Source organism: Neovison vison, chromosome 7 (genome assembly GCF_020171115.1).
Source record: "Neovison vison isolate M4711 chromosome 7, ASM_NN_V1, whole genome shotgun sequence".
Classification (NCBI taxonomy): Eukaryota; Metazoa; Chordata; class Mammalia; order Carnivora; family Mustelidae; genus Neogale; species Neogale vison.
In genome coordinates this window covers 200,500,139-200,522,202 of record NC_058097.1, presented here as the reverse complement: position 1 = coordinate 200,522,202, position 22,064 = coordinate 200,500,139, and the positions used below count along the sequence as shown (strand labels likewise).

General features: G+C 62.3%; 2 protein-coding genes across 5 annotated transcripts; one reads left to right on the top strand and one right to left on the bottom strand.

Annotated features, from left to right (window-relative positions):
- Nucleotides 1–543: 543 nt before the first annotated feature.
- On the top strand, nucleotides 544–3,494 carry KCNK7 (potassium two pore domain channel subfamily K member 7). Its single transcript, XM_044259678.1, has 3 exons — nucleotides 544–911; nucleotides 2,596–2,994; nucleotides 3,243–3,494. The coding sequence occupies exons 1-3, from the start codon at nucleotides 593–595 to the stop codon at nucleotides 3,446–3,448; spliced, it is 924 nt and encodes a 307-aa protein (XP_044115613.1). The 5' UTR covers nucleotides 544–592; the 3' UTR covers nucleotides 3,449–3,494.
- Nucleotides 3,495–4,173: 679 nt separating this feature from the next.
- EHBP1L1 (EH domain binding protein 1 like 1) lies at nucleotides 4,174–20,013 on the bottom strand. 4 transcript variants are annotated; one of them, XM_044259675.1, is made up of 19 exons: nucleotides 19,665–20,013; nucleotides 16,978–17,035; nucleotides 16,680–16,775; nucleotides 16,363–16,416; nucleotides 16,093–16,271; nucleotides 15,860–16,002; nucleotides 15,236–15,304; nucleotides 14,979–15,141; nucleotides 14,386–14,812; nucleotides 12,188–12,345; nucleotides 12,051–12,099; nucleotides 10,937–11,641; nucleotides 6,461–6,530; nucleotides 6,280–6,335; nucleotides 6,060–6,183; nucleotides 5,689–5,788; nucleotides 4,681–4,754; nucleotides 4,469–4,583; nucleotides 4,174–4,326 (listed from the first exon to the last, which is right to left on the bottom strand). In XM_044259675.1, the coding sequence occupies exons 1-19, from the start codon at nucleotides 19,766–19,768 to the stop codon at nucleotides 4,227–4,229; spliced, it is 2,844 nt and encodes a 947-aa protein (XP_044115610.1). In that variant the 5' UTR covers nucleotides 19,769–20,013; the 3' UTR covers nucleotides 4,174–4,226. The 4 variants fall into 4 exon arrangements, with proteins under 4 accessions (XP_044115610.1, XP_044115611.1, XP_044115608.1 ...); XM_044259676.1 differs by having other exon boundaries at nucleotides 14,677–14,812; XM_044259673.1 differs by having other exon boundaries at nucleotides 12,805–14,812; nucleotides 19,665–20,010.
- Between the last annotated feature and the right edge of the window lie 2,051 nt (nucleotides 20,014–22,064).

The following is a 22,064-nucleotide window of genomic DNA, read 5'->3' as shown; positions in this document are numbered from 1 at the left end:
TCTCCCCCCCCTCCCCCGAGAGGCCTGGCTGGCCTCTCCTGTTCCTCGGAGGCACCGTCACTCTTCACTTCTGCAGGAGCCTTCCCCAGGGCACTACCACCCCCCAAAAAAACCTTCAGGGCACATATGACCCTGTGAAGTTAACACATTTCCTTGCTAACGGGTTTCTGGTGGCGACAGCAGGAGGGAAGGGACCTGGGTCCATCCTCTTCTCTGGTGTCCTCCGGATCGAAGCCCTTGCCGAGGGGGTGAACGGAGTGCGTGTGGCTGAGCGAGCTCCTCGAAGGAGCCTCCACCATGGGGCCCGAGCCAGTCGCTTGCCCTCCAGGCCTCCCCCTGCGGCTCCACACCCGCATCTCCCCAGCTGCGGGGAATTGGGCAAATGTCTGGGCCCAGAAACAGGGACAATGGACCTCGATCGCCTCTAAGCTCGTTCACATCTCCCTGGCTTCCCGGTCCCAGGCGTCCCTCGGTCTCCAGCCGCCCACGCCCCAGCGCCTCCTCCCGGCCCCACCCTGCCCAGCCCCTCCCAGGTGCCTGCGGTTGGCACAGCAGCGGCTGCCACAGCACCTCCAACTCCGGGCGGCTCACCATGGGGGCTCTGAGGCCCTGGGCCCGATTCCCACTACTGGTTGTGGCCCACCTGCTGGCCCTGGGGATTGGGGCTGTGGTGTTTCAAACCCTGGAGGGGCCTCCAGCGCTCCAGCTCCAGGCCAAGCTCAGAGCCGAGCTGGCCACTTTCCAGGCGGAGTATGGGGCCTGCCTGCCCCCGGGGGCCCTGGAGGAGCTGCTGGGCACCGCTCTGGCAGCCCAGGTCCACGGGGTCTCCAGCCTGGGCAATGGCTCAGAGGCCGGGAACTGGGACCTGCCCTCGGCCCTGCTCTTCACTGCCAGCATCCTCACCACCACGGGTAAGGGTGCCAGGCGGCCGGGCAGGAGGGGACTCCTGGGGACCCTGGGGGTGTAGCCCTTCTCCCAGCCCCCAAAGGTCAGCCAGAGCCCAGGCCTGACAAGGCGTGATGTCACAGCTGGTGCTTCCCACACCAACACCCCAACTGGTGCCTCCACTTCAGCTGCCAGGTGGGTGTGTCCTCAGCCACACCCCCTGACACCCCCTAAGACCAGACCCCAGGGCCTGAGACAAAGGGAGGGGACAGGTATTGTGAGGTGAATTCTTGGGTGGAGGAAAATGGAGTGAACCCCGGACACAGATGAGGCCCACTGACGCAGGAGAGAGTCTCCAGGGGGGGAAGTCCTGATGAGATGTTAGCCATGGCAAGAGGGCATGGAGATGAGGGAGGAAGAAATTCCTGGCAGAGGGAACAGCATGTGCAAAGGCCCAGAGAAATAAAGGAATGGGACCCAGCCCTGCAGGTTTTTTGTCCTGGAAAGTGTTTAAATGTTTTTTGAATGAAAGTCTATATTGCCTGGTTCTTGTGAACAATCAGGAAACCTCTTTGCACTGGGCCAGAATCCCTGTGAGGGGTTCCGTTTTGTCTGGAAGAGGCAAGCCCTTTGGGGCAGAGCGTGTCCTCCCCAGGGCAGCACAGTCCCCACCACTCCCTCTTGTCTCCCCTCTGGCTCCTCCAGGCACTTGAGTTTACCACCTTGGCAGGACTAGCCGGTCCTGTTCTCCCAGCACTGCCTGCTCTCCCACCTCGCCCTAAATCTGCACATACTTTTCCAGGCTGGAATGCCCTCTCGGGCACACTGCCTCTTTTTTGCAGCACCTGCCTGTCTCCCGGCACCACAAAGCAGGGCCCGGACAGACTCAGATGCTAGAGCAAGGCCTAGCACACGGGATGTCTCAGTACTCCTTCAGGAGGTGAAACAGCGGGTACCATTCTTCCTAGTGGATTTGCAAGAATTGTATCGGTCAAGGGCAGAGCTGAGGAATCTGAGAACACTCAGCCTCCCCTGGGACAGGACAGCAGTTCTCAGAACTGTCCCAGCTACAAGAGGCCTAAGGTGACTGCCTCTTCTAATTCCTACATTTTCCAGAAAAGAGTGGTCAGAGAGGTTTGTTTATTTATGTATCTACTTATTTATTAGAGAGTGGGGGGTGGGGAGGGAGAGGGAGAGAATCTTTTTTTTTTTAAGATTTTATTTATTTATTTGACAGAGATCACAAGTAGGCAGAGAGGCAGGCAAAGAGAGAGAGAGGAAGGGAAGCAGGCTCCCCGCCAAGCAGAGAGCCCGATGCGGGGCTCAATCCCAGCACCCTGGGATCATGACCTGAGCCAAAGGCAGAGGCTTTAAACCCACTGAGCCACCCAGGCACGCCAAGAGGGAGAGAGTCTTAAGCAGGCTCCAGGCTCAGTGCAGAGCCCCACGGGGGTTTGATTTCATGACCCCGAGATTATGACCTAGCCAAAATCAAGAGTCGGACACATAACCAACTGAGAAGAGCGGCCAGGGAGGTTAAGAGACTTGCCTAAGACCCCCAGGGAATGAGGAGCAAAGCCAGCTAGAGCCCGGGCCAGAACAGTTCCCATCATCTCGGCCACCAGAGGGCAGCCTTCTGCCGGACGCCTGGTTGGGGGACACTAGCATCCCTCTCGCAGGTTCATTGCCCACAGCCTTGCTCCTTTCCAGGCTATGGCTACATGGCCCCACTGTCGGCTGGCGGAAAGGCTTTCTGCATGGTCTACGCAGCCCTTGGGCTGCCAGCCTCCCTCGTGCTCCTGGCCACCCTGCGCCGCTGCCTGATGCCCCTGCTCTGTCGCCTGGGGGCCTGGGGAGCCAGCCGGTGGCAGCTGGCCCCGGCCAGGGCAGCGTTGCTGCAGGCGGCTGGATGGGGACTGCTGGTGGCCGCGATCTTCGTGCTGCTTCCGGCCCTGGTGCTGTGGGGTCTGCAGGGTGACTGCAGCCTGCTGGAAGCCGTCTACTTCTGCTTCGGCTCACTCAGCACCATCGGCCTGGGGGACCTGCTGCCGGGCCGTGGCCGTGGCCTACACCCTGTGCTCTACCACCTTGGCCAGTTGGCCCTTCTTGGTGAGTCCAGCTGCCACGGAGTGGGAGGGAAAGGAGATGAGGGATGAGGAGCTGGGACCAGGACTCCCATAAAGGGCTGGGGAGGCTAAGCGGCACAGGTGAAGGCCCTACCTAGGGGGTGGGTTGCGGTTGGAAGAAGCCTGATGGCTGCGTTCAGAAGACTGTGAGCAGCACCAGGTGCCAGGCGTGGCGGGTCACCTGCCTGGCAGGGGAGCAGGGATCTGCCCTAGCCCACCTCTCCTCCCCAGGTTACTTGCTCCTCGGGCTCCTGGCCATGCTGCTCGTTGTGGAGACCTTCTCAGAGCTGCCACAGGCCCGTGCTCTGGTCAAGTTCTTTGGGTCCAGTGGTCCGATGACCGCTGAAGACCAAGGTGGCATCCTGGGCCAGGATGACCTGGCTCTGAGCACCCTGGCGCCCCCGGCTGCAGCCCCACAACAGGCCCCGACTTGCTGACAGGGTCAGTTGATGGAGTTGAGCTCCTTCCAGGTGGACAAGCCTCCAGAGGAAGCCTCCAGAGAGGGGGGGGGGGGTGCGGATGACTGTAAGGCCCTCAGGCAATAGTGTATTTTAAAAAGGGGGCCAATAACCCCGACTGTTTTCATCTCTTCTTTCAATGGGCCTCCCAACGATCCACGACCCAAACCCCATCATCCTGAAACCGCACCATCCTTTCAGGGTGAAGGCCGAGCAGGGCCCTCGGCCGCCTCTGGGAACCTCCAAGCCCGCAGGGGCCCCACTCGGGATCCCAGACAACCTTATCGGCCTCAACCCCACCCCCTTCCGTCTATTGAAAGCCCCAGTCCTGAGAAAGGCTTGTCCAACTTTATTGCTCACGAAGATCAGGAAAGAGGGGAGGGCGGGGGCGCCCCGGCTCAGCGGCCATCCCTGCTCCTGCGGCGGCCCGCCCGGGCCCCGCCGTCGGGGAGGGGTGGCTCTGCGGGGCGCTCCTGGGACGCCCCCCGACCTCCGGCCCCGCGAACACACGCTCACGCACTCACAAGGACCAATAAATACGGCCCGGACGGCACGGCCGTCCAGCCGCTCCCGGCGGTCCGGCCCCAGGGGTCACCCTCCTCCTTCCAGCTCAGGGGCGGCGGCGGCCCCCACGAGCGGCGCGCTGCGGCCGTGCGGCCCCCGGTGCTCCGCAGCGCCAGCCCAGGGCGGCGACCCGCGCGGAGGCGGCGGCGGCGGCGGCGGCGGCGGGAAAACCTGCGGTGCGGGCGGGCCGGGCTCAGCTCAGCGAACAGCGCTCGCGCCGGCTCAGCTGCCGGCTCAGCTTGCGGCGCCGCTGCTCCAGGCCGCGTTCCAGGCGCTCGTCCTCCTCCAGGGCGCTGCGAGGGCGCGGCTTCAAGTCAGAGTCGGGGCCCTGCTCCTGCTCTGCGCGCCGCACCCCCACCCCCAGTCCCGCGGGCCGGAGCGAGCACCTCCCACCCCTCGCCCCCCAGACCCCCACGCGGAGCCTGCCCCACTCACATCCGCTCCCTGTGGTCCAGATCCCGGACCAGCTCGTCGCGCTGGTTCACCAGGGACACCAGCTCCTCCAGCAGAAGCTGCTCTCGGTGCTGCTGCGCGGCCGTTTTCAGCCAGTCTGAGCGCGGAGGAGGAGGAGGGTCAGGAGGCGCCGGCCCCTGCTCTGTCCTGGCTCTCAGCCCCTCCCGCCCCATCTCCCAGGCCCCATCGCCCACCTTCGATAGCTAGCATGGCCCGTAGCTCCCGGCTCAGCAGCTCGAACCTGCGCTCCAGGTCCTGCTCCTCGATGCTGTGTGTGTGGGGTTGTGGGGGGAGGGAGGTGGGTCGCGGACAGGGGAAAGGGAGGGGGAGGGGTCCCACCGCTGTGACCGCCCCCTGCCCCGCATCCCACCTCATTACCCGTTGGGGGGAGGGCTGGCCTGAGGGCAGCTCTGTATCCCTCTCCCTGCACCAAATCATCTTCCAACTGTTCCCCGAGTTCTGGATGTTTATCCGGTTTTCTCCCATCCCCACCACTCCTTCCTGTCTGTCTGTCTGTCTGTCTTTCTTTCTTTTAAAGAAACAACCTTGCAGGATTATTTGGATGATCATTATTCATAAGCCCTAAGTATTAGACCAAAGTTATTCTGAAAAATGATCCAAAATGCAAAGGAGGCAAAACTGCCTTCATCATGCAAGACTAGAAAAACAAACATGGCCAAGAGTCGCGTTTGACGCCACTTCGGAAGCCAACTCAGCTCCCCCTGGGCCTCGGTTTTCCTTACTGTAAAGGAACAGACTCAAACTGAGGCACTCAGCCCTGACCTGCCCGTTATGTTTTTCCCTGGGCCTTGGTTTTCTGATTCATAAAAACAGTACCAATTTACAAGGTGTACAACTTATACAGGATTTTTCCGGGGGAGGAAATAAGATGACTGAACAATTTTTCAAAAAGATCTTTGCAGAAAGAAGAAAGCGGTGAATAACTGACCACTGACCAAAGCCGCCGAGATTCCCTCTGTTCTGCTGGCCCTGGGTTGGCTGGGGTTGGCGCCCGCACTGGGCGGGGCCTGCCTGCGCTGGGCGGGGCCTGCCTGCGCTGGGCGGGGCCTGCCTGCGCTGGGCGGGACCAGCCCGTGAAGGGTGGGGCCTGCCCGAGCTGGGTGGGGTCTGCCCGCGTTGGGCGGGGCCTGCCCGCGTTGGGCGGGGCCTGCCCGCGCTGGGCGGGGCCTGCCTGCACTCACAGCAGCTGCAGCTGGTCCTGCCTTCGGATGAGAGCGTTCTTCTTGTTGACCAACGTGAACCATTCCTGGATCAGCAACTCCTCCTGCAGCTTGTCGGCACCTAGAACCAGGCCAGGGCAGTCACAAGGCCTGCCCCCAACCCAGATGGCAGGAGTAGGGTGGCTGGGGTGGAGGGACGGTGCTTGCTTCCCTGCAGGCATCCCAGAAACCAGAGCCGTGTGCCTCCAGCAAGCTGCTTCCCTTGTCCAGCTGTAAATGGGACAGTGACCCCAGCCTTGCCTCCTCCCAACTCCTCCCCAGATCGGGAAGGGCCGCAGGGCTAGGCAGACCTGGTAGCGTGTGTTGGCGAGGGGACTCAGAGGCTACCCCACCTGACTCCATAAGGCTCCTCAGCTGGGTCTCCACCTCGGCTGCCCGCCCGTCTATCTGTCTCTGCTCCTGCTCCAGAGCCTGCAGCTCTGCGCACACATACTGACTTGTGTCCTGGAACCTTTGCTGCAAAAAAGGGGGGGCAAAGGCCAGAGTGGGCTCAGCCCCGGCTCTGCCTAGAGATTGCCCTCCATCAGCTCCGCCCACCCCAGCCCGTCTTACCAGCCCAGCCTCCTCCGCTGGACTTGGGGGTGGCTCCTCCGGGGGGGCACTCCCACCTGCAGACAGAGACCAAGCTAAGACACCTCCAACTGACACCAGCCCCCCAGGGGATCCCCAGCTCAGGATGGATCTGTGAACAGCCTGAACTGAGCTGGGTTGCTCCTCCGGAAGAACTACTCACCAGGGGGCTGCTGTGGGGCTGTGGTTGTGGGTGGGCCAGAGGCTGAGCTGGGGTCAGGGCTCAGGCCTTCCTGTGGAGAAAGAGGCCAGTGAGGCCTTGTAGGGCTTTCCCAACAGTACCACCCTGGGGCCAGCCACAGCCTCTTGCACAGGTAGGACAGGAGGGCCTCAGCTCAGGCTGTGCCCACCCCACTGCTTCTCCAGTTCTGAGTGCACAGAGCTCCACCCCAGCCCCTCTAGGGAAACTGCCTCTCCAAGCAAAGGCCATGGCCTTCACCCTCCCTGGCCCTGTGGTCCTGGGCCGCTCTACTCCCACTCTTGGAGCTGCACAGTCTTTGTTCCTGGGGCTGGGCTGATAAACCCTCGCTTCAGGGGGATTTTGTGAAAGCCAGGGATGAAAGGCTGAGGAGGACTGGACAGGGGCCTCTCCTTCCCTCTCTCATCCCCTCCTCCATGGAGCTCCATGAGGCCACTTCCCACTCGCATCACCTAGAACTTGCGTCTCGATCATGGCCATGGGCCCACACAGTCACACACGCTACTGAGCTGACCTGATACAACTCATTGCAGGACCAAGGCCATCCTGAACCAGCACCTCCATATCCTGGCCAAAAGGGGGCACCCTCCCACTTTATCAAATCTAACGCCTGCTGGGCTCTCCACAGGACCCTCAGAAAAGGCCAGGCTGGCTGGACCTACCAATTTCAGCCTGGAAAGGCAGGGCTGGCCCTTTTTTTTTTTTTTTTAAGATTTATTTATTTATTTATTTTGACAGAGACCACAAGTAGGCAGAGAGGCAAGCAGAGGGGTGGGGGGGGGAAGCAGGCTCCCCACCGAGCAGAGAGCCCCATGCGAGGCTCGATCCCAGGACTCGGGATCATGACCTAAGCCAAAGGCTGAAGCTTTAACCCACTGAGCCACCCAGGCGCCCCAGGGCTGGCCCTTAATAGGCCCCACCCCTGGCTACCCACTGGGAGAGGCAGCTGGGGGGGGGGCATCAGGTCCCCTCTGATGGCTCCTGCTCCAGCCCCCCTTCTGGGTCACAGGGTGGGAAGAAGGGCTTGAACCACCTGGCTGTCCAGCCCACCCTGCACTTCTCGGAGAGGCACCCCTGGACACACCCCGCTCAGGGGCCGTCCTCTGTGGTCTGGGTCAGCGGCAGCCATTCCCCAAGCCCTGCCTGCCGACTGCACCCTCAAGCCACAACTGAGGGGTCTTCCTAAAGCAGTCACGCGCTGGTGTCAGTCTCCCCCGACCCCCGCCTCAGCCCTCAGCCTTGTGGCCAAGACCTGGTGGCAGCTCCGGCCTCTACTACTACCCCCTAACCGTGTGCATGGACTTTCGCTTCCCCAAATAGCTTCCTCGGCCCAGAATGGCCTCTCTCTGGGGCAGCCTCACATCAGCAAGCTTCATGACCCAGCTCAGCTATGCCTCCTTGAGGCCCCTTCGGGTTCTCACACCGCTCTGTCCCCCTCCCTCACCTTCACACATCCTGAAGCCTCACTGATCCCCAGGCTGGACTCACAGACTCCCTCACTGATCCCCAGTGCTCCCGTGTGGCCTCCCAGGCTGTCCCCAGCACAGCGCCCACGCCGTCATGGCTGCTGGCTACCCGTGTCTGCCTGCCCAGAGGAAGCCGCTGCAGACGGGGGTGGGAGGGGTGGCCAGGGGGTGCACGTGGGGACCACGGATGAAGGGCTATTGACTAAACATCGATGCTTTTGGCGCAGCGCATATACGGACTCCTTCAGTTCCCCCAGTGACCCCGGGTGTCGGGTGATTACCATCCCCAGTTTACAGATGAGGAAACTGGAGGTCAGAGATGAGGCTCATAAAGAGCCTGGCTTAGCACCCAGGGCTGTCCAATCCCGTGATTTGTTCCCAAGCTTGGCCACCAATTTGCTCTTTGCCTCTGGGCCAGTGACACCCACTGGGTTTCTGTTTGTGTCTTTTTTGTGTAGGAGGAAGGGCAGCCCTGTGTAATCTGGGGGTCGCAAAGCTCTAGAAAGGCATCTGTGGGAGAACACAGTCCCCCCCACCTTTTTCTTAAAGATTCTATTTATTTAGTTAACAGACAGAGGCAAGTAGGCAGAGAGAGAGGGGGAAGCAGGCTTCCCGCCGAGCAGGGCGCAGGATGCGGGGCTCCATCCCAGGACCCTGCTGAAGGCAGAGGCTTAACCCACAGGGCCACCCAGGCACCCCAACAGTTCCCCTTTTTTTTTGACAGCACCCTGAAGGGGTGTCGCAAGGCCACTCTGGGAGGAACTTTCACGCCCTTGCATGCTTCTCATCCTCAGGGAGAGAGTACAGAGAGGTTAAATGGCTTGCCCGGGGTCACACAGCCAGTCAATACTGCGGGGCCTTATAGAAAGTGCCATTTAAGAGTTCTGGGTTCAGAGGTGAACCTCAACTTCCTCTGCTTCTTCCTTCATCTCTCTGAGCCTCAATGTTCCCACCTGCAAAATGGGGTGATCATTCCTCCCTGGAAGGGGTATTGTGTGGAGTCAGTTAGGAGCCAATAAGGAGTCATGGGAACAGGCGAGGGACAGGGAAGTGGGCTCTTCACCAGGCAGAGCAGGCAGAGGCAGGAGGGTGAAGGAAAAACCCCAACCTCAGCAACAACTCAGCTTACTCACCCCAGCCCTGATGGGAATGCCAAAGCTTCCTCATGTCTGACCCCGATTCCGCTTTCTATACCCTCATGTATGGCCCCTCCTCCAGGAAGCCTTTCTGGGCAGAGGCGTCCTGCCTTCCCTATGGTGTTGCTTCCACCCCACCCCAGCTTCAAGGTGCCTGACGTCATCTCAGCCAGGACCCTGGGAGCTCCCAAGGGCAGGAACAGGCCTGACCTTCTCCCACTGCATGTACGGGGCATGGGGGATGGGAATGGCCAAGAATGAGGAGTCCCAGGGCGCCTGGGTCGTGGAGGGTCTGACTCTTGGTCTCTGCTCAGATCATGATCTCCGGGTCATGGGATCGAGCCCTGTATCAGGCTTGGCACTCAGCACAGACTCTGCTCGAGATTCTCTCTCTCTTCCTCTGTTCTTCCTCCTGCTTCTCTCACTCTCTCTCTCTCTCTCTCTCAAATAAATAAATAAATAAATCTTTAAGAGAAAAAAGAAACAAAACAAAACGAGGTGTCCCCTCCAGGCCTATGGGACAAGGTCTGGAGAGGGCCCTGGCTTGGAAGGACCAGACGCTGGGACTTGGGCAGAGAAAGGTCTAGGATGGACCCTCCCCTTTGAGATTCAAAGAGCCACTGCCACACATCAAGGAGGCTTTGCTAGAGCCCAGCAGACCGGCCCATGGGTGGCTGTGCCTGACCCCTGCCTACCACATCCCCTGTGGGTGCCTCCGGGCCCCTCCTGTCTCTCATTCCCAATGCCTGCCTCTGTCACTGCTCTGTCACTGCGAGACAGCCTCATCACCACCTGCGGGCCTTAGCTCCGTGGGCTGACAGGCAGGCTGATCCCCGGTGAGACCCGAGCTTTCCTGCCAGCGATAATTGCAGCAGGTCCCCCACATGAGAACCGCCCCCTCGCAGCCTTCATCTGGGAAAGCTTGCCCTCCTGACTTATCAGCCTCGCTCACATGGCTGCTTCTTCCAGAAAGACTTTCCCAGTTTGTGCCCGCCTTTCTTTAGAACTCAGGGGTCATCCCCGGGCAGTTGAAGGCGTGGCCTCACAGAGCTGCCCCCGCTGTCACAGGCAGGACGGGTGCACTGGGTGGAAGGAACCCCAGTTGGAAAGCCATTTCAGCCGAAATGGCTTCAGTTTTCTTGAGCAAATCCCTGCCTTCTCTGGGACTGTCCCCTCTCGGTGCAGTGACCATGGGACACCCCGAGAGACCCTAACCTGAGACCTGCAGGGACAGGGGTGGGGGACATCAGCACCTGGCTGGGTCTACCATCTCCAACCTCCCGTTATCAGAGAAGAATGGGTCTCCAGGATCTGGAGTTAAAGATCCGAGTCAGAGATCCTCGGGGTTGGGAGGCCCTGGATGGTCCCTGTGAGCACAGAAGCTCTGTCCCAGCTTACAGGGCAACGGTGGTCCCTGGGTCACCTACAGGGTGACCTTTTCCCTGCAGGGAAAGAAACGCCCAACCCACTTTACTGTTCATAAACAGCAGCGCGCTGAGTGCTGAAAACATGGAGTCTTCTAGGAACTTCCTACTCCAGCCCACGATTCTACCACCTGGGTGTCAGCCATTAGCCTATATCCCAAGACTGGAGACAAAGGTGGAGCCTCTGCCCCCGCCGCCGCAAGCGGCTTGCATGTGTCCCCAGCGCAGGAGCTCACTGCGTCGTGGGGGGACTCCGCCGCCGCACCTCGGTCCCTCCACTCAAAAAGGGCCTCGCCGGGTCCAGCTGAATCCCGCCGCCCTGGGCCAGCCCTGCTCTTGGGGGCCCCTCCGGGCCGGTGCTTCGCTGGCCCGATCTCCCGCTCTCCCGATCCCCGCGCCACAGGGGACACTCACTGCGGCCGCCGCCCCGGAAGTCCTACTAGCGGCTCCCGCCGCTCCCGCCGCTCCCGCCGCTCCCGAGTCCGCGTCGTCCACCGAGAAGGAGTTGCTGTTCCGCAGCCGCGAGCGCCTCTTCTTCAGCAGGTCGGCGTCCCGCACGTGGGAGAAGGAGCCGTGCGCGCGGGGCGGGGGCACCGGCCCGGCCTCCCCGTTGACCGACGGCCGCCGCAGCCTCACGCCGCCCCCCGCGCCCGGCGCCCCGGCCCCGTTCACCAGCCCTTCAGCCGGGGGCACGGACGCCCGGGCTCCGGGGCCGTCGGCAGGGGCCCCCGCCATGCGCGCCTCCTGCGCCGCCTCGGCATCGTGGTCCTTGGAGGCCGCCTCAGGAGCCGCCCGGTCCTCCGCGCGTTTCTCGGGCTTCTCGGGCTCCTTGGGCCCCTTGGGCTCCTCCGGCGCCTCCGCCCGGTGCTCGCGCAGCCGCTGCGCCAGGCCCCCGGCGTGCAGGCCGTCGGGCGGGCTCGGCCGGGCGCCGGCCACACAATACGTGCCGGCGCCGCCGCCGCCCTCCAGCTGCACCAGCTGCAACTCCTGCCCGGTGCAGAAGGCGCGGATCTGGCACAGATACGTCATGACGATGAGCTTGTCCGGCACGGACAGCAGCACCATGTCCGCCGGCTCCAGCAGCCGCGACACGCCCAGGGCCGCGAAGCCATCGAAGGCCTAGGAATGGGGGAGCTGGGGATCAGCGGCGGCGGCGGCAGCGGCGGGCGTTACCCGGCGACTGGCACGCCAGGGGTTGCCTAGCAACGCCTTCCCCCTTCCATTGGGGGAGATCTAGCTGCAGGGCCCGCCCCCGCCGTCACCCAGCAACCCAGCACCCACACCGAAGGGTGGTTTGGGAAAAACCATCCGGTGGAAATATGCTGTAAAACAAAACTAAACTCAACTAAGGAAACCAAACGATTTAAAGCTCAAGAGAGCTAAAAAGTGGCAAAACTTCCAAAGTCCACGGCTGGGGCCCTGCAGCTCCCAGATTCCTCTCCTGAAGAGTTAGGGACCCGCCTGAAATCTTAGTCCTAGGCCTGGCTCTAGAATCTTCCCTCCAGGCGTGGCTCCCTCTGCATCTCACCTGCTTGTTGTTCTGTTTGATGTTGAGCGGATCCAGGGAGGCATAGTCACTGCAGAGACAGCACTGGTCAGAGGCTGGGCTCCCACAGCCCTCCCGGGAGGCTCCCCCATTCTTTCCCACCCGCTCTGGCGGCTCACATCTTGTCTGGGTAGAATCGGTGCAGGATGGCACAGAAGGCCAAGCCATTGCGCCACGATGTAGTGAAGTTGGTGACTCGGACGCCACGGTAGCCAGCGGTGACTTCCTGGCACCACTCCAGCAGGGACTGACTGGAGCTGACTGGGGCAGGCGGTGCCTAGGGACACAAGGATGGGCTCAGGGCCTGTGAACACAGGACCGTGCCCTCTGCCCCTCGGGCAGAAAACAGCCCCAGCTCTGGGTTTGCAGGGATCACCAGAGACCACTGGTCAGAGCCCTGGGACCAGGCAAAGGGTTTCCAGCTCTGTGGTTATCTACCAAGGTCACCTAAAAGGTCAGTGGCCCCCAGGCAAGATCAGAGGTCACCAGCAGCCACACCTCAAGGTCAGCCCAGAAAATCAGCTTAGGGGGTGTCCGGCTCCATGCAGCCCAGGGAAGACAAGAAGGGGGAGCCAGGGCATCCTGAGAGAGGAGAGGGTGAGGGGGGCTCCTTGAAGCTGAGCCCCTGTCCCACGACTCCCCAGTCCACCAGGTGGGTCCATGCAGAGCCGCCGTTAGCTCAGCCCCAGGTTAGTGGGAAGCAGCAGACTGGGCCCTCGGCGGCCCCCATCCCTACCTGGCTGCCCGGCAGCCTCCTGTCCTCTTCAGGCTCCTCTGGGGAAGAGGCCCCTGAGGGCTTGGGCACCCCGGCCCCTGCCCCGCTGGCCACCTGCACCTCAGTCAGGCTGGCCTCTGGGAGGTCTGCCTTAGCTTCTTTCCCATTCTCCGTCCCCAAGACCCCAGCTTCTGCATCCTGGGCCTCCAAAACACCAGATTTGTTCTCTGGTGGCCCCAAACCCTCCACCTGTACTTCCGAGGCTCCCCAAGCCCCAGACTTGGTCTCTGAAACCCCCTGAGCCCCAACTTCCACCTCCTGGACCCTTAAAACTGTACTCTCCACCTCCTCCTCTGCTCCCTGAGGCTCTAAAACTCCATACTTAGGGATGGGATCCTGTAAAGCCTCGTATTTGAGGGTCCCCCCAAGCCCAGTCTCTGCTTCCTGGACCCCCAAAGTCTCAGCCTTTGCCTTCTCAGCCTCTAACACTGTAAATTCTGGCTGATGAGTCCCCAGTTCCTCAGCCTCTGCCATTCCAGCCTCTTTCCCTAAAACCCTTGAATCTGCCACCTCCGTCTCCTGGGCTCCTGTCATCTCATTCTCTGTCCTGGGAACCCCTGAACCCCCAGCTTCTAGCTCCTGGGCCCCCAGTATCTCTGTTGCTGCCATCTCGGTCTCAAATACTGGCATCCCTGAACCACCTACCTCTATTTCCTGGGTCCCTGCTATCTCAGATTTTATCCCTGAAACCCCCACTTTTGTCTCTTGGGTCCCCAATATCTCCACCTCTGCCCTCCCAGCCTCTATCTCTGGCATCCTGGAACCTCCCACCTCTGTCTCCTGGGCCCCCCATATTTCAGATTCTGCTGTCTCAGCCTCTATCCTCAGTATCCCTGAACCACTAGCTAGCTCCTGGGTTCCCAATATCTCAGTCTCTGCCATCCTGATCTTTGTCCCCAGAAATCCTGAATGCTCAGCCTCCGTTTTCTGTGTTCCCAGTTCCTCAGACTCTGCCATTCCGGCAGCCTCTGAGTCCAGGACCCCTGATCCCACGGTCTTCGTCTCCTGGGCCCCCAATACCTCAGCTTCTGCTGTCCCAGTCTCTATCTCTGGGAATCCTGATCCCCTCACTTCTGTCTCCTGGGTTCCCAGTACCTGTGACTCTGCCACCCTAGTCTCTGTTCCCAGGATGCTCAAATCCCCAGCCTCTGCCTCCCCAAACCCCAGATCCCTAGACATTACTCCTTGGTCAGCTGCTGGTGGGGCCCTCTGGTGCCTGCTCACCTGGGACCTGATGCTTGCTGCTCCAACAGAGGGACCCTGCTCCGGGCCTGTCCCCCCAACACCAGGGGCTCTGCCTTTCACCTCTGCACTCTCTCTCTCCTGGCCTGCGGCAGCCCCAGCCCCCTTGAGGTCACCAAGAGGCCGGGTGTGCCCCACAGGCTCCGCTGGGGATGCGCACAGGATTGTGGGAGCCTCATTCCTGCTCCTGACCCCTGCCCTTCCCTGGCAGCCCCTCGGAGGAGCCTCGGGAGTCTCCTTGAATCTGGCCTCAGACATCACCCCTGTAGCCTCTGACCCCTTGGTGTCCTCGTGTCTCACCTTTGATCTCTGCTCAGCATCCACTTGACTCGGTTCTAAACTCTCTTCAGCCTTCCCCGTGCTGATGTCTGAGCTCTTAGTGTTCACCTCTCTGCCTCCTGACTCGTGCCCGGCGTCCACCCCCCTAGCCCCTGGCCTGTCCCCAGCGCTCCCCTCTTCCACCTCGGGTTTCTGCCCTACCAAAGAGACTCTGGAGCCGCCACCCTCGATGCCTGGGCCCAGCCCGGGTCCCTGAGCCTCTGTCCCTTCCTGAGGGCTTCCCTGGGCATGGGTCTCCCCAGAGGAACCCACTCCTGCTAGGGGAGCCCCTAAGGCTTTGGGAGCTTCATCTTCCCCTTGGGTGCCTGGGGGCCAAGGGGCATCAGAGCCTTTCCGGAGCCGAGGGGCTGGCGTGGGGGCCGCATCCTGGCCTGGCTGTCTTGAGGACCTGAGGGGAGAGCAGGAGAAAGCATTGGGGAACCCACATAGCTCCACTGACAGCCCCATCCCCACACTTCTGATTGCTGAGGCCCCGGAAAGGCAGGTAGGTAGGGGGAACGGAGCTTTCTAACAGTGGGGCAGGGGATGGAGGTAGGGCCCATCCCAAATCTCACCTCCTCTCTGGTGGGGTTCCCGGGGGCCTTGGGGCCTTGAGCCCCTCCTGGCCCCCTGCCACAGCAGCTGGTTCTGACCCCTGGCCCCGGGAGGCCCTGGCTGGGGGCGCAGGGGCACTCACAGGGGCTGGGCTGGTATCCTCCATGCTAGAAGGGCGGGCAGCTGGGGAGGAAGGAAGGGAGGGGTGCTGAGGCCTGGGCCCTGAGACCAGAGGTCCATTTCCTCCCCAGTCCTAGCCCCCCAGCCTGGGCCTCACCTGCCTGCGGGGGCTGTGCCCGGCCCCCCTCCTCCTCCTCACAAACTGTCTTCAGCTCCCGAGGTGGGTCTGGGGGGAGGATGGGGGACAGGTCAACCCAGGGGAGGGCCCCTCAGGTCGGACCCCTTTCCCCCCAACCAGAGTCTTGGGCCTACCTGGGAAACGCCCCAGCCTCAGGGCACCGCCCCGGCCTGCGAGAAGAGACAGGCCCTCGGATGCAGAGAAAGAGAGAGAGAGAACCACAGGGACAGACAGAAACGAAGCCTTAACGAGCCAAGGGAAGGGTGAGGAAGCTAGTGGCTGAGCATGAGGGTCGGTGGCGAGGGTTGGGGAACCGGGCCGGCATCTCCCCGCCACGCTTTCGGCCCGGCCAGCTCAGGACAGGTGCCAACCTGGGCAGGCACCCCGTCGGGGCTGCGGAGAGGGCCTGGAGGACTCAGCTAATGAGCTAGGCTGCCACGGGACTAGGAGCCAAGTTTGGACAGTCAGAGCGGCTGGGCAGGTTGGGACTGCCTGGGCAGGAGCGAGCCCCCCGACTGGGCCTGCGCCAACGGCCCGCGGCCCGGCTCACCCCCACCCTCCCTCGGTACTGGTGATCTCATCCACGGCAGGCTATGAGCCCACCTGGCTGCGGGGCATGAGCCCGTGCTTCGGGGGCCCCTGGGCCATTAGCCTCCTCCTCATCGCTCTCAGCAAAGTCGTCCAGGTTGCCCACATCGCTTGGCTTCACACTCATGAGGCTGGCAAGACTCTGCATGTCATCATCCCTGGTGGGGGGTGGGGAGGGTCAGAGGTCGGGGGTGAGGGCTGGGGTCGGAGGTGCAGACCGAGGCCAAGGAAAGAGGGTGGGCACTCACGTGGCACGTCCCTCCCGCAGCAGAACCCCGGAGAGGGTGAGGCTCAGCTCGGCGTGTACCACCTTCACCGACTTGGGCTTTAGCCGCAGCCGCAGGGGGACCGGGGCCGGCACGGGCCCTGCGTGGTGGGCCAGGTCCACGTCGGCCGTGGCCAGCACCTTCCGCTGCCCCTTAGACTCCTGCGGGCCAGGGAGAGGGGCCGGGGGAAGGGCCATCAGTGCCATCCCACAGCCCCCAAGAGCCTGGGCCCCAGCCTGCCGGGCCACTCACATTCTCAATAACGAATGTCCACTCTTTGGCCTCGTACTGGTCCACGTGAGGGTCCTAGGGAAAGGAGGCACTGGTGAGTACAGTGGCTCTGGGGTGAAGGCAGTGTGGGGAGAAGGGCCAGCTGTCTCTCATACTGCTCGTGGCCCTACATGTGCATGCTACCTCCTCCGAGGAGACCTCCTGGGCCACCCCCACCCCCATCTCGGTTCTTGGTCTCACCCCTTTGTGCTCTGCTATTTGGATAGATAACCCACTGGGGGATCCCCCGTGTTACCCACCCCCCCATTCCCACCTGTGCAGAAGGGCTAGGGACTCACCCTGTACAGGGTCACAGAGATATCCACATTCTCCGGCACCATCCACACCACAGTGCCCCGGTACGGGTTCTGGATGCCTGGCTGCCAGCTGTGGGCCTGCAAGGCACAGTCTGAGGCCTCCCTGACTCATGGCTCTCCCCTCGCCCCCTGCCCTTAGTCCCAGACTCGACCTCATCTTTCTCTCCTTTATATGGTTTCAGATCCAAACCTACACCGGACTCCACTCCCCCATCAGACCTCACTCACCCACTATCCCCCCACCCGGCTGGCCTCACCCCCAGCGGGCGACCTCCCCCACCTTGGAGCAGACTCGTCGGTTCCGCCGGGTCCACACCACCACCAGCTTATCGGGTTGCCTGGGGGTGGGGAGAAGGAGGTTCTACTCAGTGAGGCCCACCCGGCCTGGCTCTCCTTCTCCTCCGGGGTCTTCCTTCTGCCCACATCCCCCTCCCCCAGGAGATGGCCCAGGCAGCTGGTTATCGGGAGCCACCAGGAGCAGGGTGAGGCTGCGCAGGCAGGGCGGGGCCCAGGGCAGAAGGGCAAAGGCCCCATGTGGGTCTGCAGGGATCCTGAAGACAGACACCAAGAGAGACAGTGACATTCAGAGAGACAGGCACACACAGAGACGGAAAGACCCACATAAACCCAGCAAGGACCTTGCAAGAGACACAGACTTAGAGACACGGAGAGGCACAGACTCAGAGTTAAACAAACCTATTCACTCACAAATATGTGGGGAGTGCGCCCTGTAAACCTAGCCCAGTTTAGGGGCAGAGCAGAGCTAAAGGGAGGCAAGACCCTTCCGGGGCTGGGGACGACAGAGACTGGGGAAGAGTGCCAGTCAAGAAGGAAAATAAATTAACAAGCAGACTTCAGGGAGACGGGAGAGAGCCACTGGGATCCTCTTGAGGTTCGGGTGTCTGAGCGGAGGCTCAGAGGGGAGGGACAGGCTGTGCGCGGGTCTGGAGAAGGAGGGCTCCAGGAAGAAGGAATGGCAAGCGGGAAGGTCTGAGGTTGGGGGGAGGCTTGGGGTCAGAGCGAGGGGTAGAGGGTGGGAGGTGGTCGGAGAGGAAGAGGGTCAGCTTGCCATTAGATACCCACCCACAGCCCCGGGGCCCTGAGAATCAGCCATGCTCCCCAACTCGCAAACCCCGAGCTCTGGACTCTAGCTTTGCAGGGCCCCTGAACTCCCACAAGGGGCATCAAGGAAGACTTCCAGAGGGTGACCGCCAGGCTGAACCGCACAGGCTAGAGCAGACTCAGGGGAGAGGCAGAGATGTGAAGAGACAGATAACACAAGAGCAACGAGTTGCTTGCGCCGAGCCCGGCCCCCCAGAACTGACACATGGCTGGGCCGGGGAGGGAGAAGGCTGTCTCGGGTTAGAGGGTCCAGCTGTAACCCAGGAGGGTGGGGGGGGTTGAGGGGACCATGAGGCTGAGGACAGGACAAGAGGCCTTCTTGCCTGTGCCCAGCCCCAAGCCAGGATGCCTATGTCTGCCCACCTCACCGCCCCTCTGTGGGCTGAGGCTGGACAAATGGCTTCCTGGTCAGCCCCTGAGGATGCTGAGGCCCAGAGAGGTTGGGAGCCAGGCAGGGTCACAAAGCAGAGCCCAGAGCCCTCTGGCCTGTAGCCAAGCTCCTCTTCCCAACCCCAGACTGTAGGCGATGGCTAAGCAAGGTAGCCATGGGGCCTTCCCAGAAAGGGGAAGCAGACAGGGGGTGCCTAGAGAGGGCGGGGCCTGGCCAGGCAGCCTGACTCAGGCTGGGCACACCCTCCTGGGCAGTCAAGACCTGGGCAGGGGCAGCTTCCTAGCCTGGACTCCCGTGACTCAGATGCATTGCCACTGCCCGCACCCCGGGCCTGGGCTCTGGGACCATGCCCAGCGTTCCCCGCCTGGCCTCCCCCAGGATCCTGGGGCAGAAGGCAGAAGCCAGAGGCCGGGGTTCAAGTCCAAGCCCTGTGCTGTGTTACCTTAGCCAGGCCCTGGTCTTTTCTGGGCCTCACCAAGGCAGTGAGCTGGCCCTCTGGCTGGCCCAGTCAAAACCAGGGATATGGCTGCTGCCCCAGGGACCCCAGCCTCCTGCTCACTCTCCTCCCTTTGGACCCCATAATCCCTTCCTGCCGGAGCAGCTCTTCCTCTTGGGAGCCTAAATTTAGCCGGGCCTGGCCCTGGCGGGTGAGGCCCCCACAGCTGTGCCCTAATCCAGCCAAGGGAAGCCGACACCAGCGAACACCAGTGAACACGTATATTTAGGGTGTGACGCAGGGGTCCCGGCAGCTGCGGGTGGGAGCACGTGAACAAGATGCCCCCTGGGGCCCGCAGGCGGTCCAGTAAGGTCCTGTATGCTCTCACCTAGCCTCCCCACCCCGCAGCCGCGCCCTCCAAGCCCTCTCCTCCCAGACTCGGAGCCCTCAGGCTCCTTTAAGTAGATGGGGCCTCCCTCCTCATCCCTCCCAGTGCTCAGTTTCCCCTTTTAAGGACATCGTGGAGACACAGCCAGCCTCCCAGCACCCACTCTGGCTCAAGTGTGCGTATGGGTTCCTCTGGCTCAACAAGCGGGCAGAGGAGGAGGGGGCAACACCCTTGCTCTGTGCTGCGGTCCATGGAGGTTTCTGCCACGACCAGGCCACCCGCAGACCTCAGAATTTGCTCCCTTTTCTGATGTTACCCCAACCGTCCCTCTGGTCACAAAAACACGAGACCTCCCTTCCCCCAGCGCTGAGCGCCACTAGGGAAGCTGTGGGCACAGACAGATTCTCAGGCCTGCCAGTTCTGACCTCCACTCCCCAAAAGCGACCCACACCCCCAACTCCAGGGGTCCCACAAGCTGCAGAGGCATTTTTGAGTCTCTGTGTCTGGGACACCAGGGCCCAAGGTGGGGGCAAGGGGCCACCGGGCTGGGGACAGGGTTCTCTCGGGCTCCAGCGGCGCCGTGGGGTCCCAGCCGGTCTGCGGAGGCCCCCAGGCCTCCCTGCCACTCACCATTTCTTGGTGCACTCCACCACCAGCTCGTGGTAACAGGCCACAAACTGGAACTTGGCGGCCCGCTTGCCCACGCGCTGCAGGCGCTTCCACACCGAGGTCATGGCCCCCGCCGCCCCCGGCGCCCGCTCCTCAGACTCGGGGCTCCCGCTGGCCCACGACCGCTGGCCGGGCCTGGGTCCCCATGGCCCCCCGGGCTGCTATCCGCGCCGCCCGCCCCGTCCGTGGGAGATGTCCGAGGCTCGGACCCGGAGCCGATCACCCCGCTGCCGCCGCTGGGGCCCGCCGGGTGGTCGGGCTGAGCCGGCCGGGTCGTCGGGGCGCGTCGGGTCGCGGGAGCGCTGAGCGGCGAGCGCGCCGTTTCCTGGAGCCGCACCCCCGTCGGAAGGCGGGCGGGGCTCCGGCGGGAGGCGGGGGCCGGGGCCGGGGCGGGAGCGGGGGGCGGGGCGGCCTGGCTTCCGGGGCCTCGCGCGGCGGCCGCTGTAGGGGCGGGAGCGGGGGGGGGGGTGCCTGGGGTCGTACCAAGGGGCCCGCCCGGACAGCACGGCCCGCTGATAGCGCGCGGAGGCGGTGTGGACGCGTGGGCCGGGGAGAGAGCTACCAGCAATTTGGTGCCGCCCTCAGGAGCACTGCCCAGGCCGCCACCCTTCCTGCCCGCAGCCCTGGGAGGTACGTACTGATTGATGATGGCCCCATTTCACAGGTTGGGGAAACAGCCCCAGAAAGAACAGACATGCTCAGGGCCACGCTGCGAATCTGAGCCAGAGCCAACTGTCAACACTGGGGTGGCAGACTCCTGCTGTCACCCAGGTCTTAGAGCAGAGTCAGGGGTCAACTCGAGTGTCCCTACCTTTGGGTAGCACGCATTTGCCAGTCACGGAAGACAGTCCCAACACCCCACAAGCAGCTGATTTCCAACAAGTGTGTGACTTTGGGCAAAGTACTAACATTCTGAGCCTCAGTTTCTACTTCTGTTGAATAGGGATAATTATAGTTCTGACTTTTACAGTCACTGAGAGTAGGAAATCTGGGGAAGCATTCCCTACATAGACTGGCTGATTTCTGAGGTCTCATTAAACAGAATCCGTTATTGCAGACTGGAGGGAGGGAGGGAGAGAGAGAGAGAGAGAGAGTGTGTGTGTGTGTGTCTATGTGTGTGTGTGTAAGCAGGAGCTTGGGCTACACACACATATTTACTCTCCCTCTCCTAAGAAGCCTGCCCCAGGCATTAGCTGCCTTGTTCACACCTAGATCCGAGCCCTTATCGCCTACCTGCGGGCCCAGCATGCTAATGAGCACCTCCAGGTGTCAGGGCTGGAGTTAGGGAACTGCCCTGGGGGCAGCTCATCAGCTTTCCCTCCCTGCCGGCACTAGGAAAAAAGTTTGTGAACGGACTGCAACCTGGTGCTTAATAAATACTTGGTTTGAACAGCCTCTCTGACCTGCCAAGAGTGCCGACTGTTGTCTCCAGAGGCAAGGGACCGTGCGCAGGGTGTGGGGGTGAGCAGCCTGGAAGCCTGAGTGTGTAACCACGAGGTCCTCTCCTCTTCGTCTCAGGGAGCTGTAGGGGGTTTATGTGTGTGCCTGAAGGTCTTAACACCCACCATCCCCAAATGTGCAGGCTTCTTCCGGCGAGCCTGACACGTGGGTTTGTCTCCTAGGCCCAGCGGTGTGGTCCTCCGTAAGAGGAAGTCCCTCACACACAGGCCTAAAGACTCCAAGTGCTGTTGGGGAGCCAGGCGGCCTGTACAAGAGTAAGTGCAGAATGGGAGTGTCTGGAACGTAAACGCTCCTCACCAGAGCTGGATCTCCTGCCCCGGAGCGCAGGGCCCTGGTCCTTTCTCCCCGCCCCCTCGCCCAGGGCTTCTGTGGCCTCTGGGGAAGTGTGGGCCATCGCCACCTCATCCCCTTCTGCCCCTGCAGCTGTTTCCTCCCACCCGAAGAGCACTCACTAGCTCCCGGGCGCATCCTGGAGGCGCCTTCCCCTCTCCCTCCGAAGGGCCCCTAGGCCCGCGGGCTCCGGCCCACCCATTTCCTGTGCCGCCCCAGCTCCGCCCCGACTTGGGGTGGAAAGTTTCTCTCAAGATGGGCGGCTCCTTCTCCTTTCTTCCTGGCGGGCCAGGAACGACCAAGGCGAGTTGGCGGGTTGGGGAGGGTCGGGCTCCCAGATCTCCGGCCAGAGGGGAAGTTACTCGCCCGCCGTCGCAGACCACGGTGCTAGCTCGGCCAGCTCCGCCTGTTCGCCAGCCCCGTCGGTGGAGGGAGGATTCGCACTCCCTCGTAGGCAAGCCTTTCTTCCACTCGGGGGTCTTCGGCGCCACCTGCCGGCGGAGCGCGGGACCGCACTTCCCAGAAACACCGCTATCTCCCCGCCCCAGAGCCAGGCATTCAGAACACAAG

Bases quoted from the DNA above. Each gene is read 5' to 3' on its own strand.
- KCNK7 (XM_044259678.1), top strand. From the start codon at position 593: ATGGGGGCTCTGAGGCCCTGGGCCCGATTCCCACTACTGGTTGTGGCC. The intron at 912-2,595 runs GTAAGGGTGCCA...GCTCCTTTCCAG, and splicing joins CAGCATCCTCACCACCACGG to GCTATGGCTACATGGCCCCA. The intron at 2,995-3,242 runs GTGAGTCCAGCT...TCTCCTCCCCAG, and splicing joins TGGCCAGTTGGCCCTTCTTG to GTTACTTGCTCCTCGGGCTC.
- EHBP1L1 (XM_044259673.1), bottom strand. From the start codon at position 19,768: ATGACCTCGGTGTGGAAGCGCCTGCAGCGCGTGGGCAAGCGGGCCGCC. The intron at 15,142-15,235 runs GTGAGGCCCAGG...CTTCCTCCCCAG, and splicing joins GGCACAGCCCCCGCAGGCAG to CTGCCCGCCCTTCTAGCATG. The intron at 6,184-6,279 runs GTAAGACGGGCT...CCTTTTTTGCAG, and splicing joins CAGCGGAGGAGGCTGGGCTG to CAAAGGTTCCAGGACACAAG.